A 16,818-nucleotide genomic window follows, 5' to 3' on the forward strand; every position below is an offset into this window, starting at 1 on the left:
CAGTGAGCCCTAATGCAAACTATAGACTACACTTACTAGTATAATGATAATAATATTGTTTCATCAATTAACAAAAGAACCATACCAGTACAACGTGTTAATAATAGGGAAAACTGCATGTGAGGGGGTGTATATGGGAACTCTGTACAGAAAACTCATGTTTTTTTCCTATAAACCTACAACTTCTCCTTAAAAAACAGTAAATTTTTTTTCCTATATCAGAAATTAAATGGTCACCTGGGCAATTACTTTACAAAGCTAACTGAAACAAATATGCTGAGATCCTTGGGAAATGATCTGTGGTGGTTTGAAGCCACCATGTACTCCAGAAAAGGCCACGTTCTTTTAATCCATTCCTGTGAGTGCAGACCTATTGTATGTGGGATCTCTTGATTAGGTTATTTCAATTGAGAGGTGATCCACCTCATTAAAGGTGGGTCTTAATCCCCTTACTGGAGTCCTTTATAAGAGAATAAAGGACACATAGAACAAGCCCAGAGAGCTCAGAGAAGTCCCAGAGAAGCAGGGATAGGAGGCCACTGAAGCCAGAAGCCGAAAGCAATGAAACCAGGAGAGAAGGACCAGCAGATGCCAGCCATTTGCCTTTCCATGTGACAGAGGTAACCAAGATGCTGGTAGCCTTTCTTCAGAGAAGTTATCGTTCTTTTAATGCCTTAATTTGGACATTTTCACCGCCTTAGAACTGTAAATTTGTAAGCAAATAAATCATTATAGAAGCCAAGCCATTTCTGTATTGCTTTCCAGCAGCTTTAGCAAACCAAAACATGATCCATCTCCAATTCCACACTGGCATAACATTTTTTGCCAGAGTTCATTACAAATACGATTCAAAGCTGACAAGAGCAAATGTTTCTGAAGTGGATGGAAGCTAATAACTATTGGCCACTTACTATGAGTCAGGAAAAATCACTGTTACTACTGATTGTGGCTATGTGGCTAGTATAGTGATCATCTTCTGTTTTCCCCTGCCCAAGTCTTAGCACTTGTTTTTTGGAGAACCAACCCTCCCTTGTTCCACATGGTTTGGAGGGGCTGCCAGAGGGTAGGTATGTAATTCAAACTAGGTCAATCAGACTCTTCCAGGAATGCCCAACTTGAATAGAGTATACCAGAAAGGAAAATGGCTGACAGTGTCCTTTTGATGGCAACACCCTAAAGGGACTTCCTGTTATTTCCTGTCCCTGAAATCCCTCACTGCATTTGGTCTAGTTATTTAGTTTTCTTTCTCTTAGATTTTGTGAGCGACCCAGTAAATATCCAGTAATTCCCTATTGGCCTTAAATTAGCTCGGGGTGGTTTCTGTTATATGCAATCAAAGAATTCTAACAGTATCATACTTACATTTGGGGTGATATTTACTTTCTCCTTCATGTTGTTTTCTATTCTTCATAATCATCCTTGTGGTTTCTCTTCAGTTTCATTTTTTCCAACAGAATGTACTTTTCAACTTGTGCCATCAGAAGATTACATTAAACTATATTTACTGAAAAGCAAGTTTTAGTGCACCATCTGGAAGTTTCTAAAATTAGACTTTCCTCTTTGAAAAGGTCTTTGTCACTTCTCTATGAACCTTTGACTCCTGCCTTGAGAAAACATTTCCTTAAAATGAACAAACATGAAAGTATGAATGCCTGTGTCTATGTGCTGCAATCTTGTTCAACTTATGCCAAGCCAACTGTACTATTTTCAGTTCAAAAGTAAACTTAAAATCCTAGCATTCTTCCAAGCAAAAATTTTGCATCTTATAGATAGCACCTTTTACTGGTAAACTATTACAGACTTCTTATGCAGCTAGACTCACTGAATTTACAGGAACCTACCATCTAAAACAGTTACACTAAAACATTATTTTGAGTCACAGTGATCTGGAACCTAGAATTATGAACAGAATTATTCTCTATAAAACCTAGTATGTAGGGAGGTTAACTTCTCCCTTACAGAAATAGCAGTATGTAACCTGTACACATGATGCAAGTTACATTAGCTGCTATTAGCAAGCAACTAAATTGCTGTCTTTTGTATATCAGAGTTACCATGCAGATTGCTGAATCTCAGGGCTACTTTCTGAAATGAAAGTTCTGTGAATAAGAAGAATGAAGTCATAGCAGAACCTGGATTAAACAACTCTTGCAAGAAAATTTTATACCCCAAAAAACTTGAAACTGAACACTTTCTCTTCTCTGATGAGTTCGAGTTTGAAGGCTCACTGAAGGATGTATATGGTACTTTTGCATTTACAACATAATTTTCATATGCAGTTAAGCATTATTATAGTCCCTATTTTAGAAAAGAGGAAGCTCAATAGGTTAAATAAGAAAAAATTCATACAGTAAGAAAAAGATGCCTTAGGTCTCCTACTGACATCTTTTTCTAAATCTTATGATCTCTCCTTAGTGACACCCTGGGAGTCCCTTGGATTTATGCCATCTGATGGGTTTCAGTTTTTAGATTAAATCTATACAATCTATTTAGAGGTAGTAAGGATAGGAGAGCTGATTTTCCTGGAAAAATTTTTTTTAAAAGATTCCACTGTGATTTTCATTTTTTCCCTCTGCATTTGTATCTTCCATTGCCTTTATTTATTTGGAGTATTCTATTCTTCTGGTCAACCCTTATGCATCCTTCAGAATCCAACTTGAAAGTCATTTCTTTGAAGCTTCACCTCATACTGAGTTGGGTCTGGCAAAGTCAGTTTTTACACTGGGTTTTGGAGTATATGTCACACCTAATGGCTGCTCTTGTTTACGTGTCTCATGCCCACAAGTATAGGATCTACAGAATTGTAGGGATGATCCCATCTTTTTTCACTGTTCTGCCACCACATATTCATTGTCTGCCTAATGTAAAATGACAGATCTTCATCTACAAAAGGAGGTAGGTCAGTAAGATCCATAGATTTAAAGCTTTTAAATTCACCCCTTCCTTTACTTAAAAGTATTTGTATTATTCTTTTTCTTAAAATTTCTGAAGTACTAAAGGTATTGATGAAAGATAATTCACACAGCAATGGCGAGATACTTGATCATATTAAGAAATGATAATTTTTAGAGCATGAAAATGGTATGATGTTTAAAACAGTCCTGTATATACGTGAAATACACAATCTCAATATAGACAAATGTTTACAACAAAGCTACAGAGTATTCCTTAAAACTAAGTTTTAACCCAAATTACTCTGGAGAAGAGCAGAAATGATTCACATTCCATTCTTTGTAAAACTGCCTGCTGTCTGCCTTCTGTTTGCTTTTTTTTTTTTTTTATTTTTTGGGTCACACTGCAAAGTGTGAAAGAGTTAACAGAGGAATGATTTAGAATGAGAGTTAGCTTTGTTTAATGTCACAGGAAATTTCCACAAATAATCCAAGAACAATTGTTAAGAATCTGTGTATAAAGTTAATGTAAGTAGAATAAAAGTTTTATAAATAGACTTTCCAACTATTTTTTCTGTAGTTTTCCATGTAAATTAGTTTTTTGGTTCTGAAATTTCTCTAAAGAAAATTGTACATTTTTGGGGATTTAGTCCTTATTCTCTCTTGATAGCAAATGGGCTTTTTAACAAATTTAAACAAAGTTTATTACAATAACAAAAATATCACTAATATAACTACTACAATTCTGTTGCCGCATCTGTCCCATCTCTTCCAACTACTTCCCACCCCAAACAGTTTCTAGTTTACCACCATGTTTTGTTTGGGGGAGATATTCCCAAATGAGAATCTCTGTATTTTCTGCATATCTCCACAATTATATTTTATAAATTCCTTAGTTTCTGAAGTTTACATTACAAAAAGTCTTTTTTTCCCCCTTTTTTCCCTGTTTAGCAGCCAATGTTCTCCATCTCCCCTATATACCCAAAGGTGGGAGTGGGCCCCTCCAGCTACTCTAAGTCAGTGATTCCCAACTTCAACTACACATGAGAATCAACTGAATGTGTTTTTATGCTCCTCTCCCATCCCAGAATCAGATTTAATTGGTTTGAAGTGGGCATCAGACAGTATTTCTGAAGTGTCAAGTGATTCTAATATGCTGCCAAGTTTGAGAAATTCTGCTCTAAGGTTTCTTCCAGTTGTAAAATTTTATATTTTTTATTATTAAAATGTGATAAAACTAAATGATAATTTTCAAAATTCAAGGAATCATTTCTCCTGCAAGAAACATCTTCAATAACTGGGTCATGCAGGGAAGTTATAACTGCCTAATTTAGTGTTGTTACTCCCCCACTCCCCTATCTTTCTAAAAATAAACAAACATAATGAAAGTGGAATTGTCTTCACTCTTTGATCCCCCATTTTTTTTTCCCCTTACTCTTTTCCTCTTGTCTTTTGTCACTAGGCTCTCCCACTTCGGACACAGTTCTGCCCACCACCACCCCTTCAAGACTGCTGTGATCTCTCAGCTGTTCCCTTTCTTAATTTCTCACACCTGCAATAATCTCCCAGATACAGGTTGGCCAGGTGCCTGGTTTTCACTTGGACAATAAAACATATGAGCTCAAGCCCAAATCCCCAGCTAGCCATCCTCTCCTCCCACCTGCCCCATCCAATCCACCAGCAAAATATCTCTTTTCATCTCCACTACTACCATCCCAGACCATCATCCACTTGGACTAATTTAACAGGTTTCTAATTCCAATCTTTGCTCTTTGCAGCCCCGGGAAGAATCTTTTTGAAATATAAATCACAACTCCCCTCCTTAAAATCTTAACGACTTCTCACTGCATCACAGTGAGACCCAAATTCCCTGAGGGACTTCAGCAACTGCCAGCCCCACATAAGTAAATCCTCAAAACACCCATTTCACCTTTTCACCTTTATTATCCTCTTTTATGTCAGTGCAGAGCAGTCTCATGGCTTTCTGTTCACAGCCTGAGCATCTCCAGGCAGGTGCCCATGAGGTAAGGTCCTCTCATCTTCTGAATCACCCTGTCCACCCACTTTCTCCACACCTCTCCTCTGCCATCAGGGCCTGAGGGGCGGGGCCAGGGCAGGAAGAGGGAGCTTTACAGAAACAAAAAAAAGACAAAACACAGAGTTGCCTAGAGACACAGAAATACAATTAAGGCAACTCTCCTGTTAAGATTTAGGCCCTTTTTCTCCCTACTGTAAAATGAAAGGCACTAGTTCCAATTACAGGCGCAGATGCAGGTGGTAATTTATTTTGAGGAAGGGGCTCCCCTTGGCTAATCTCATGAAGGCTGGGTTAGCAAGTAAAATAATTGGTTTCCACTTCACAGAACATTCATTTATCCTTTATTTTTTAACAAAAATGTGTACCAGGCCTGTGCTATATGGTGGGGATATGATGGAGAGTGAAATCAGCATTGCTACTATCCCGGAAAGAGTTGATTTTTTGTTCTGCTTGGGAGAAAGACTTGAATCAAGCATCACACAAACAAAATGTAAACCTGTAAACCAACTGGATCTCAGAAAGCGTAGTACTGGGCTCTGCCTAGGCTTAGAGGTCAAGGACTACTCCCTGAGGAACAGAAACCCAACCAGAGATGTGCAGGCTGAGCAGGTATTACTAGGCAAAGGAAAAGATGGACAGGTAAAGCTTAGGGTGGTAGGGGCAGTATATGCACAAGCCCTGTGGTAGAAGAGTAAGAAGAGACCATGGCTGGAGAGCAAGGAGAACAGCTTGAGATAAAGCTGAAAAGGTCCTTATGAGAGGGCTAACAATGATCAGTTCCTAGTTTGTGCCAGGTGCTGTTTTAAGTGCTTTACATGTTATCTTGTTTATGCCCATTACGCTCCATGAGACAGACATATATTATCAGTTCTATTTTACAGAATGAACTGAGGCACAGAAAGGTTAAGTAACTTGTCCAATTTCAATTAATAGCAAGTTAATTACTTTTCTTTTTGTACCTTTCCTTCTAAATAAAATAGAGCATACATACTGGGGGAAAAACATTAAAATTAGTGAATCAAATTCAGTGAGGGGGTAGGGATTGGGGGGTGGAGGGAAGGAGAGTTATTACTGAAGAGTTGGGTAATTGACTAAAACTGACACTTTTCAACTAGCTGCAATTTTGGTGTCATGAAGATATAACCACAATGAAACGTTTTATAAGACAGTTCCCATTTTAAGAAACTGTGCCTTTGTAGTTAAGCTTGAATTAAAAAAAAAAACATTAAAAATACTTGGTAGAGTACTAGAATAATGACTTTTTAAAATATTTTGCTACATTTTCCAAAATATCCGTAAGAATCATACACTAGTTTTATAATGTATAAAATATTATAATCCTATATTCAGAAAAAATTTAAGATACAGGAAAGTAAAAAGATGAAGCACTAGTTAATATCTGATCCTAATTACTGCTTAACTAATCAAAAAACTAGACAAGGTCAATTCCTAAGAACTTTATACATCTGGGGAAAATTATTCTTGGGAAATCTCTATGTATTACTCAACAAGATTGAGTAAATTATCAATTTTAGACTGAAAGGAATAAGTCATGAGTCCAGAGCAAGCCTGCCAGCTCTGTGAAAAAGGAAATTTAACAAAAAAGATAAAAAGGAATACTAAGGATTCAGCCCAGTTGAGTCTATTCTATTCAAACTAGAATTCAGATTCAACAAGTACCTACTGACTGCCCACTGTGTGCCAGATCCTTGGAAACCAGAAGTTTGACAGTGGGCTTTTTCTGTCCTAGGTCTACTTTTATTTGCCTACGTTTGATCTTCTTACACAATCTTTTGTTTTGTTTGTTCTGCTTTTGAAAAAAATAAAGTATATAAAATCCCCTGAACTTTTATTACGTTTCCCTTATTTCTGCTATAGTTTTGTACTTCTCAGCTTCTGAGATTTTTGTGTCCTTTTTCTGTTCACATATCTTTCCCCTTCCTATTCCCCATTCAACATGTCCACCTGGCCCCACCTATCCATGCCCACATTCACAGTTGTCCTGGGTGTTTTCTTCAGAACTCACACAACAGGTTGGTTACTCAGCCCCATCTCTCCAACCCTCAAAATGACTTGCGAGGCAGTACACTGTTAAATGTTCCCTTTTATAGTTCACATCACAATTAAGGTATAACTGCAGTTCTTGATCTGAAATGGAAGCAGTTTGTCTGGCTTCCATTTCAGCAGCTTCAGGAAAGAAAACACCAGGGCAGTTTCAATTTATTACTGTATCTGCTGTCCTGGAGTGTAGAGAGTATGGGGCTGCACAGTGGATTAGAATCACTACAGAATTTTAAAACCTGAAGAATTAATCCCCACATAAAGTAAAAAAGACCCAGAGAAGTTGCCAGAATCCACATTTGCTGTCTTAGAATACAACTCATATCTTAAATATTGTATTTCCATTTTCACCTAATAGTCCTTTCAGAAACAAAATATTTTACACAAAATCAACAGAAGTTAGTGTGAAATATGGGATTATGTATCTAGTGAATTCTTTCTACTTCAGAAAGACTTTTAGTGTTTCACTTGAGAGTAACAAGTTGAGCACAGAGTTCTTTGATTAAGATGTTCCCTAGTTTCCACTACCGTGTTCTGAAGAAAGCCAACTTGCTGTGGTCCCTGCCATGTCTGTGAATAGAGCCCAAGTGATTGCACCAAGAATGGATCATCAAGCCAAAGGCAATCATGTACTGACAGAACACAAAAGAGATCAGTCACCTTCTGGAACTGACTTCCTGCAAATTATACCTAAAAGAAGAGCTTCAAACTGGATAGTGGTAAACCTGATCCCCTTGTATTCCTCTTTTTTGAGAAGCATCAAAGCTAAGTGCTCAAGGAGAAGGTTGTATCCTGGTTGACATTAAGCTGTTATTCTGGTTACTGACAAAGGCAGGTGCCCATTCTGGCCCATGTCACATCCCCTTGTATATTTGAGTCAAACCCCATTATGAAAAACATGGTCTTCCTTGTACCATGAAGAGTAAATTCATCCACAGACCCTAAAATATAAACCTTCTGCCCATATATGAAAGGGGAAGGAAACAATTTTCTCCATAAGCTAAAAATGCATAAACCAGCCCCTGCATAAAAGAATATTAGAAGTATGGCTGCCCTCAAATACTGATTAGGTCATACAAATAAGAAAAGCATTACATATAAACCAACGGCGCACACAAACTGGAAAAAAAATAACAGGAAAATAACATCAATTCCTGTTCCTTTACCCTCAATTATCTAGATTACTCTACAAACAAAGAAAATAACCTATTCCAATGGATAAAACTGGGGCATGGACCAGTACATGTCTGCAAAATACAGAGAGTGAGCTTTGATAAGGCAGGTTAGTAACTATAACAAACAGATATTTGATTCCAGAATTCAGCTCAACCAACATATATTGCATGCCTACTATGTCCAGGCATAGTATTTTGTCCCAGGGATAAATATAATATAAATCCCATTTTTAGTAACATAAGTATAGCCATATAGACCAAAAAAATAATAATATAAACAAATGCAGAAAAAGATTAGTTGAATCCAATATGGTGAGTCCTATAAAAGTGATGGGCACACAACATTGTAAGTAGTATTATATACAGGCAGTCCAACATTACAATCCTGAAATACACATCATAAAGGAATTTGACAAAGGAAGATGCTATTTTCCTACTAGGGTTTGCACTAAAAGTCATCAAATGAACTGATAAATATGTTCAAAACACGTATGCAACAATTAGAAGTTATGGGAAGCATTATACATTCTAACAAAAAAATTTTTTTTTAGCTTTATCATCTGGACTCTAATTTTGAGGCAATGTTTTCTTTTTTTTCTCAATAAACTTCCCTGTGCTAGAAGGGTCATCTGAAATCATCCCTGTGACTCTGGTGCTGCTATAAAATCCTGCAGATGATTTCTAATAATCGATCACAGTTGCTAACAGCTGTGGTATTTCTTTGCTAAAAAGTATTTTTAAAAGCCATACCACCGTTTCAGGAAGTGTGATGAAGAAGGACAGGCTTTAAATCCAAAAGACTTCATTTCAAATCCTGGATGTGTTACTTGCGGATGTGTGATCCTGGGCAAATTTCTTAACCGCTATGAGTTTCAGTTTCCCCGTACGTAAAACAGAGAAAATACTTAACTAATCATGCTGCTAGATTATGAAATGTATGGGAAGTGTCTTAAGCACTGTAAGTATTCAGTAAATGGTGGCTATTATTAATATTTTCTGTTCTATCTCCTACCTCCTTTGTAGTCAAAGTTAAAGTTCAACAGTGCAGAATCAGTCAATAAAGGCCAATAAGAAAAGAGACCCAATAATCTAATAAAGTATTTAAAAAAAAAAAACCCACAAAACTCCCACAACTGCTCAATGACAATCACTGTAACATTTTGGGATACTCTGGTTTTTTTTTTTTTCCCCAGTGGAAATATTTCTGTAGAATTACTAAAACTAGCATAAAAAGTAAATGCTGACTACATGTAGCCAGAAACCAGTAGGAAAGGCAGAAATAATGAACAGAAAGTACAAAGGTAAGCAGAGAACATGAACTAAGTGGAGCACTGAGATGCCTATGAGAATAAATACTCTATGAAGTCAGGGAACTGGTCCATTTTGTATCCTTAGCATCTAGACTGTGTCAATGCATTAGAGACATTCAATAAATATTTGTTGAATAAAAATAGTGAAAATGGGTTGTCATTCACACTATGCACCTTTTTTAGTTTCTACCTCAGTCAACTCTGAAGAATAAGGACTGTGGGACAATAACCTAAATACTGCTTACAAGAAATATACCTTGATGATTTACCACAGACCATCAGCTAGGTTCCCATATTGTTGCTTATCACATCAGCTTGGTTCCCCATATCTTTCCATGTTAGTGAACTAAGAGTCCCGAGGAAAGAATCAATTTGTCCCAAACTATAAGCACCACCCTGATTGTTTCAATAGGGAACTCAGATGGTGGGGGGAGGGGAGGTGTCTGACTGTTGGTTGAAATGTAAATAGGCTCTTCTTAGACTCAGTCAAGGCATATTAGGGCTGCCATAGCTGATCAGCTTAGAGTGACTCGTTTCACCAGCAGGATGAGCAGACTCACAAACTCATATTTTGTACCTACAGGCAGAAGACAAAAACCTAAGGGCACATGAACCTCAGCTAAAAATGTGCTTCAAAACTGACAGTATGAAATTCCAATATACTTATTCACAACTTTGCAGAACTGAGAAAAAATATTCAGTGAGCTATCATTTATAATAGGCAACTATGGATGGGGCTTAAGGGCAAGCTTTAAGGATTCATGGATGAATAACTCACGATTAGTGAAACAACTTATAGGTACTTCCCTGGCTGTTATTACTTTATGTACCTCTGATAGATTGAAAATCTGAGCCTTTTTAAACTCACCTGTTGTGTTGGCAATGTTCTTTTGTGGAAGCGTAGAATTCTTTAAGTTTGTATATCCTATAAAAATAAAGAAATATCCTGTTATGAAAGCACATTTAATATTAAACACTGGCAATATGTTCCTTTCTGCCCCCAGGGTGGTGGTGTTGTGGGGGAGGGTAGACTATTCCACAGGAAGTTCTACTTTTACCACCGTTGCTATGAAACATACTGTGAGTCTGGGACTGTATTATTGGATTCTCCCCGACAGAAAATATCTTGCTTAGGTATCAAACACACAGTATTTACCATGTGCTATCCACTCACTGAGTGTAACAGCTTTGCCAAAGTTCACTTCACCCAAGAGAACACAATGTCTGGTGACAGATTAACCAATTTCTGCTAACAACTGTTCTAAGTGGAGTGGGCTGGGCCATCCCTGGAGGGGTACTTTGGGTGCCTCTAGGTCTTATACCACAAACAATTCTAACATGAAGTAGATAGGAATTTCAATTCAAATTGAAGTCTTCTCAGTATGATTCTTTTAATTTTTAATCAACTCCTTAAAATACGAGAAAAATTTACAATAATTCTATGCCCAAGTTAAACAACATTTCAGAATGGTTTATTCACCTTGAGTCTTTGTATAATGGAAGATTAAATACATACTCCACGAGGGAAGAGGGCAAGTATATTATCGTGTACTTTTCACAAATGAACAAAGCCACCCCCCCAAAAAACACCTTGAAAGTCAAAGAAAAGTAAGCAATAACAACTTGGAAGGATCCATCTTTAATGCTCATGCAAATAGTTTCCTCTCGATAGATCCATAATCCATTTATCACAAAAGAATATTGTGTGAACGCTAAAGCTGGAAAAGATAAAGGTGTATTTAGCACGTATCAATAATTAACATTATGAAGTGCTTACTCCATGCCAGGCCTGGTGAGGCGCATGTTACCTACATTAGCTCATCTAACCCTCCCAACAATCCTGCTGAGACAGGGGTCCTGCTTTGCAGTGACAGGAACTGAGGCCCAGAAAAGGTCACCCAGCTAGTAAGTGGCAGAGTCTGGATATGGACCAGGCTGTTTGAGTCCAAAGTCTGCATGTTAGTGCCAAAACAGAAATGTTGATTTTCTACCACAAACCTACTCCTCCCCAGTTTTCCCAGTTGTTGCATTACCGGTTGCTCAACTCCCAAACCAAGAGGTCATCCTTTTCCTCCCTCTTTGACTCACTCTACTATCCCCACCATCCAATTCATTAGCAAGAGATTTTAGTTCCACCCCTGCAAATAGACCTAGAATCCATCACTTTTCTCCATCACCACTGGCCATCATCTTTTGCCTGGACTACAGCAAGAGCCTCCTATTTTGGTCTCCCTGCTGTTGTCACTCTTGGGGGAGATGATTTATTTCTTAGCAACCTATTTGAACCCTTAAATACCACATTTCTGAAGTCACCTCAATCCTTGGACTTTTCAGCAAGGACTACAACAGATATTTGCACACTAGTGTTCACTGCAGCATTATTCACAGTAGCCAGAAGTTGGAAGCAACCCAGTGTCCTTCAACCACTGAATGGATAAATAAAATGTGGTGGGTACACACAACAGAACATTATTCAGCCATAAAAAGGAATAAAGTTGATACATGCAACAACATGGATGAACTGTGAAGCCATCAGGCTGACTGAAATAAGCCAGACAGACAAGGACAAAATTGTATGATCTCACTGATATGAAATAATTAGAACAAGCAAACTCATAAAGTCAGAATCTAGAACAAAGGTTACCAGGGGAAGGAATGGGGTCAAGGAATAGAGAGTTAATATTTAAATTGTATATTTTTTCTATTTGGGATTATGGAAAAGTTTTGGTAATGGATGGGCGGTATGGTAACAACACTGTGAATGTAATTAACAGCACTGAATTATGTATTTGAATGTGGTTAAAAGAGAAAACGTTAGGTTGTACAGATGTTACTAAAATAAAATTTTCAAAAAAAATTCAAGGGACTACACAATACAATGAACCCTAAATTAAACCAGACTACAGTTAGCAGTACAATTAAAATGTACTTTTAACAAATGTACCACACCAATGCAAGGTGTTGATAATAGGGTGTATTTTATGCATGACTTTCCTGTAAACCCACAATAAAAACAAAACAAAACAAAAAAATCTGTTATGAACTTATTCAACGATGTCCAGGCTTCTGACCATCTGCAGCCGTGACCTAAAGGTTGCACAGCTGATGCGCGCCACGACCGAGTGTTTATCGCACAAAACGCAGGATGTGCCCCTCAACAGGAGTATAAGCTTCATCTGCACCCCGAAGAGTAGGGCGCACTCCCCAAAGTCTCCCAACAAGCTACAATAACCTCGAAGCCTAACTTTAAGTCTCTGGGGACCGTAAGACTGTAAATCATTTGACTGACACTACACAACTAAGCGATAAAAAGCCGGGGAGAAGAGACGCCTAAAACGTTCTCCAACTAACTGGTAGACATGTTTCTGCAAGCCTCGGTAGACATATTTTTCAACCCATCTAACGCTGTTTACAAACGGAAGCTTGAGAAAAACTAGCCTCTCAGAAAACATTAACTTCAGGGAAATGCTAATTAGAGCTCTCCGCTGAAGCCTATCCCTCGGGTAACTCAACAGGTTATGCGTACCCCTCTAGGGCTGCGACCGCCGCTTCCAGGAAAACTCAGGGAAAGGGCCGGACGAATTCTTCAGCACACCGACTCAGGTGGGAGACCGGCCCGAAACTCAGTTTCCCTTAGCCTTGTCTAGTCACCTCCAGGTCTGACCCGTGCGCTCAGCGTAGAACTTCCCGTACGAGATTCCAACTTGAAATCCCAAGCCCAGGCAGCGCGCTTCCTACCGGGGCGGGGGCTCGCAGCCACTCACCCTGCGAATCTGCTGCGCTGTCCACGGTGGTCCCCCACAGGGCCAACACCTGCAGGGCCCCCAGGAGCAGCGCTGCCCAGGCTCCTCGTGCGCCGAGCCCCATTGTTCTGAGAGAAGGACGCGACGCCGCGTGGGACCCGAACTGAGGTCTTTGGCGGCGAGAACGGTTCCCTCGCGGACCCGGCACCAGCTTCGTGTCCCCTTCCGCCGCGCGCGCCTCCCCTCGGGTTGCCTGCCCCCCGGATAACCAAATAGGGCGCGGGAGCAGAGCCTGGAGAGGGCGTCGCGCCCCGAGCTCTGGCGGCGGAACGGGGCGGAGCCGGAGCCGCCGGGGGCGGGACATCGTGCCAGGCGGGGGCGGGGCGGTGCTCGAGGACCGAGTTTGCGATCCCAGGCGTTTAGCGTTCTTTCGCGAACTTCCCCGGCTGACGTGCGCCCTAGAGGCCCAGAGCCAGCAAGGCGTTTCCTTTCTTTTCGGAAGTGGTAGTTTTGTTTTCTCCTATAGAAGCGAGCGCCTCTGCCTCTCCGGATGCTGAGCGCCCCCGATTTCGCTCTGCCCGGAAGGAAGTCTTTGAAAAGCAGTTTTCAGATGGGAGCCAGGAGTGCGTGTAACTCACGTTGAGAGCGGGAGTTTGTAGACCAGGCAGCAGAAGAAGGTCAGGGAACTAACTCGAGTGGATGGGATTCCTTTGGAGAGGCCCGGGGCCGTCTGAGCGTTCCTCTCGGGTGACCAGACCTAAGAGGAAGGGGGAAATACTGCTTGACAAATTCATTGCTTAAATTTATGTGTAAAACATTCAAATCTCCATACACAAAATTGTACTTCATCTTCTCACGCAGGCTCCCTGTATTTCTCAATAAAGACGCATTACCTGCGGTGCATTAAGAGACCAGGGCAGTGTAGGAGAGGGATGAAGGGGAAGTTGATAACTGTTCCCACAGAGGTCAGGGGGAGGTCAGGTCTAACCCAGCCCCTTCCCTCTTGGTGTCTGCTGTTCCAGTTCTGATGGAGTAACTTGTGTTAGAACAGTATTTTTTACTAAGCCCTTATTACCGTCAGAAAACATGGTCCTAGTCAGGGCCACCTGATCCCGTATCAAACAGAGAACAAGTCTCTTTGCTTTGGTGAGAAGGTGAGTTTATTGAAGATGCATCAATAAGGAACTGGAGGGAAAAAAAACCTTGCAAGACCAGTTCAGAGTGAGAGGAGTTGTTTGGGCTTTTATAACCCCAAATAGACAAAGAAATGGCCAGAATCCAGAAGAAAGCCGAAGGGGGGAAAATAGAAGAGAGGAAGTTGTTTGGTCAGAATCTCATATTATCTTGAAGTCCTCACCTCATTCAGGCTTGTTTTTTTTAAAAAAAAAGGCAGTGGCCATCACACTATCTGGTGATATACCGTGCATTTTCCTGCAGACAATGCTGGGAAATTTCCTGAGAACAAAGAGTAAATTCTTTGTTGTTGAGATTAGAGCAACAGCAAGTTATTTTAACAAGGGCTTTTTATGCTTCGAATAACTCAAGTCTGCTTGAGTGAAGTGATCTTAATAGATTTTTTTTCTCCTCTATTGGCTATTGAAGACTATACTAAGCATTTTCCAGCTAAAGTATTATATTGAGTATTTTCTGCTTATCTAGCTATCACGCTTGAAGTCAATGCTACCCATCCATCTTCACTTTGAAGTGTTTCTAAAGCCTGCATTTTGTTTCCACTCAGAACATTAAAGTGACATATAGGGACTTGTGGATGATGCAGGGAACAACAAAGATTGAGCCCTGGTTTGGGTGAGAACTGCTAACGTGGAAGAGAGAACATCTAATGCATTTACAGTTACCATGAATTCCCCATCTACAATGGTCTAAAAAGTTTGAGCTTTGCCTTGAGATACAGATTTCATGACATAAAAGCCAAAATATGGCTGTTAAGTTCCCCAACATTTATGAGATAGTACTTCCTTTTTTTAAATCAGTTTTATTGAAATATATTTACATTCCATCCAAAGTATGAGATAGTACTTTCTGATTTCACATGTCTATCAAATATGGACATGACTGATCATGAAGAGTGACAGGTGCAATCTGTTCTAAATCTACAAAGATCTCCATACTGGATTCAATCAACCAACCTGCATATCCCTGTCAGCTACCATGAGCAAAAAGCAAGCACTGCACACCTGGGTTTTGGTTATTCTATTTCTTTTGGAAATCTGGTTTAGGGATTAATCATTCTGGTGTTTACTTAGTCCATTAGCCAAGCATTTCACCATCCAGGCTCAACCTGTCTTTCCAGCCTTGGGTCTGCTGTGTTTTCCCATTGAGGACATTGATTCAGGCACACAAGCCATCTCACTGCCCATAGACAAGGGTGGGTTCTGGACTTCTGGCATTTGCATACTGCATTCTCTTTCGAAACGCCCTCTTCCAATCTCTTCACCAACCCACATATAACACTTTCTTTAAGCCTCACTGTATGTCTACCCCAGGAATTTGGGTAGAGTAAGGGGTGGCTTTAGAAGTGAAACAGAAGAGTGTGGAAGACAAAAAGTTTATTTAACAGCTTCTCCTGACACTGACCTTGATGGAGATGCCCTCAGATTCCAGTCTTCCCTGGATCTGATTCCTGGACCACAGGTATGACTGGGTGCACTCAGCTTTCTTTATTAGTAATATGGCACAATTCTGCGGGTTGGCCAATTTTTTCTAATTTGAGGAGAGAGGAAAAGGGGAGGGGGATTGTGTTCCTTCTGTCCTTTTAGAATTCCCCATGGAGGTTAGGACTCCCTGGGAGAAGATCTAGAGCTAGTTCTAATTCGGGCTCTGAATCATTTTACTTTGGTGACATGAAAGGTTAAAAGAACATCATGGAAAATGTTAAAATTTGGTGGATCTTGGTATCTGGGTGGGAGGTATGTTGGAGTCCTCCGTATGGGTTTTGTATTGTTTTTGCATGGTCCTATAAGTTGAAATTATTTTAAAATAAAATATTAAAGAAAGAAGAAAAGAAGAACACAGCAGCCCTTGTTGGTCTAGCTCTCCCCTGCCTTTCCAGTCTCATGTCAAATCCCTCTCTGTAACCTCAACAAACCACTCGGTGTTCTCCTCCCATGCCCCTGTGGCTTTGCTCCTGCTCTTCCTTTTGCCCAAGATGCCGTCTGACCTCTTCTCCTGCACAACTGTCACTCATCTGTCAAGATTACCTTCATATCTCATCTTCTCCCCAACCCTCTGGGCAGATTTTAGTGTTTTGACCCCTCTGCTCATACATTGATCAGCTTGGTCTCCCCACTTCTACCATTGCCCCTATTATCTGTTTTCCACACAGTGATCTTTTTCTTCTAACATAAATCAGATCTTGTCACTCCTTTGATCTCAACTTTCCAGAGGCTCCCTCAAGTCCAAATTATGGCCTACAAGGCCGTGTATGACATGGTACTCAGCCGCTCTTCCAATCTCATTTTTATCTTCTCTCCCCCCTTCGCTTAGCTCCAGCCTCCTTGCAGTCTTCAGAAATGCCAAGTCTTTTCCCATTCCAGAGCCTTCACACTTGCTGCTCCCTCACATCATGCAGATCTCTGCTCA

The 16,818-nt window shown here is 40.0% G+C and overlaps 1 protein-coding gene across 1 annotated transcript in view; it reads right to left on the reverse strand.

The window, feature by feature from the left end:
- Window positions 1–13,597, reverse strand: part of TMEM123 (transmembrane protein 123) — a 56,830-nt gene extending 43,233 nt beyond the window's left edge. Inside the window, exons 1-2 of the mRNA XM_037841232.1 lie at window positions 13,240–13,597; window positions 10,344–10,400 (exon numbers count right to left, since the gene is read on the reverse strand). Of these exons, the coding sequence (XP_037697160.1) occupies window positions 10,344–10,400; window positions 13,240–13,582 (400 nt within the window). The 5' untranslated portion in view covers window positions 13,583–13,597. The remainder of the gene's footprint in view (window positions 1–10,343; window positions 10,401–13,239) is intronic.
- Between the last annotated feature and the right edge of the window lie 3,221 nt (window positions 13,598–16,818).

This window comes from Choloepus didactylus, chromosome 6 (assembly GCF_015220235.1).
Source record: "Choloepus didactylus isolate mChoDid1 chromosome 6, mChoDid1.pri, whole genome shotgun sequence".
In the NCBI taxonomy this organism is placed as follows: Eukaryota; Metazoa; Chordata; class Mammalia; order Pilosa; family Megalonychidae; genus Choloepus; species Choloepus didactylus.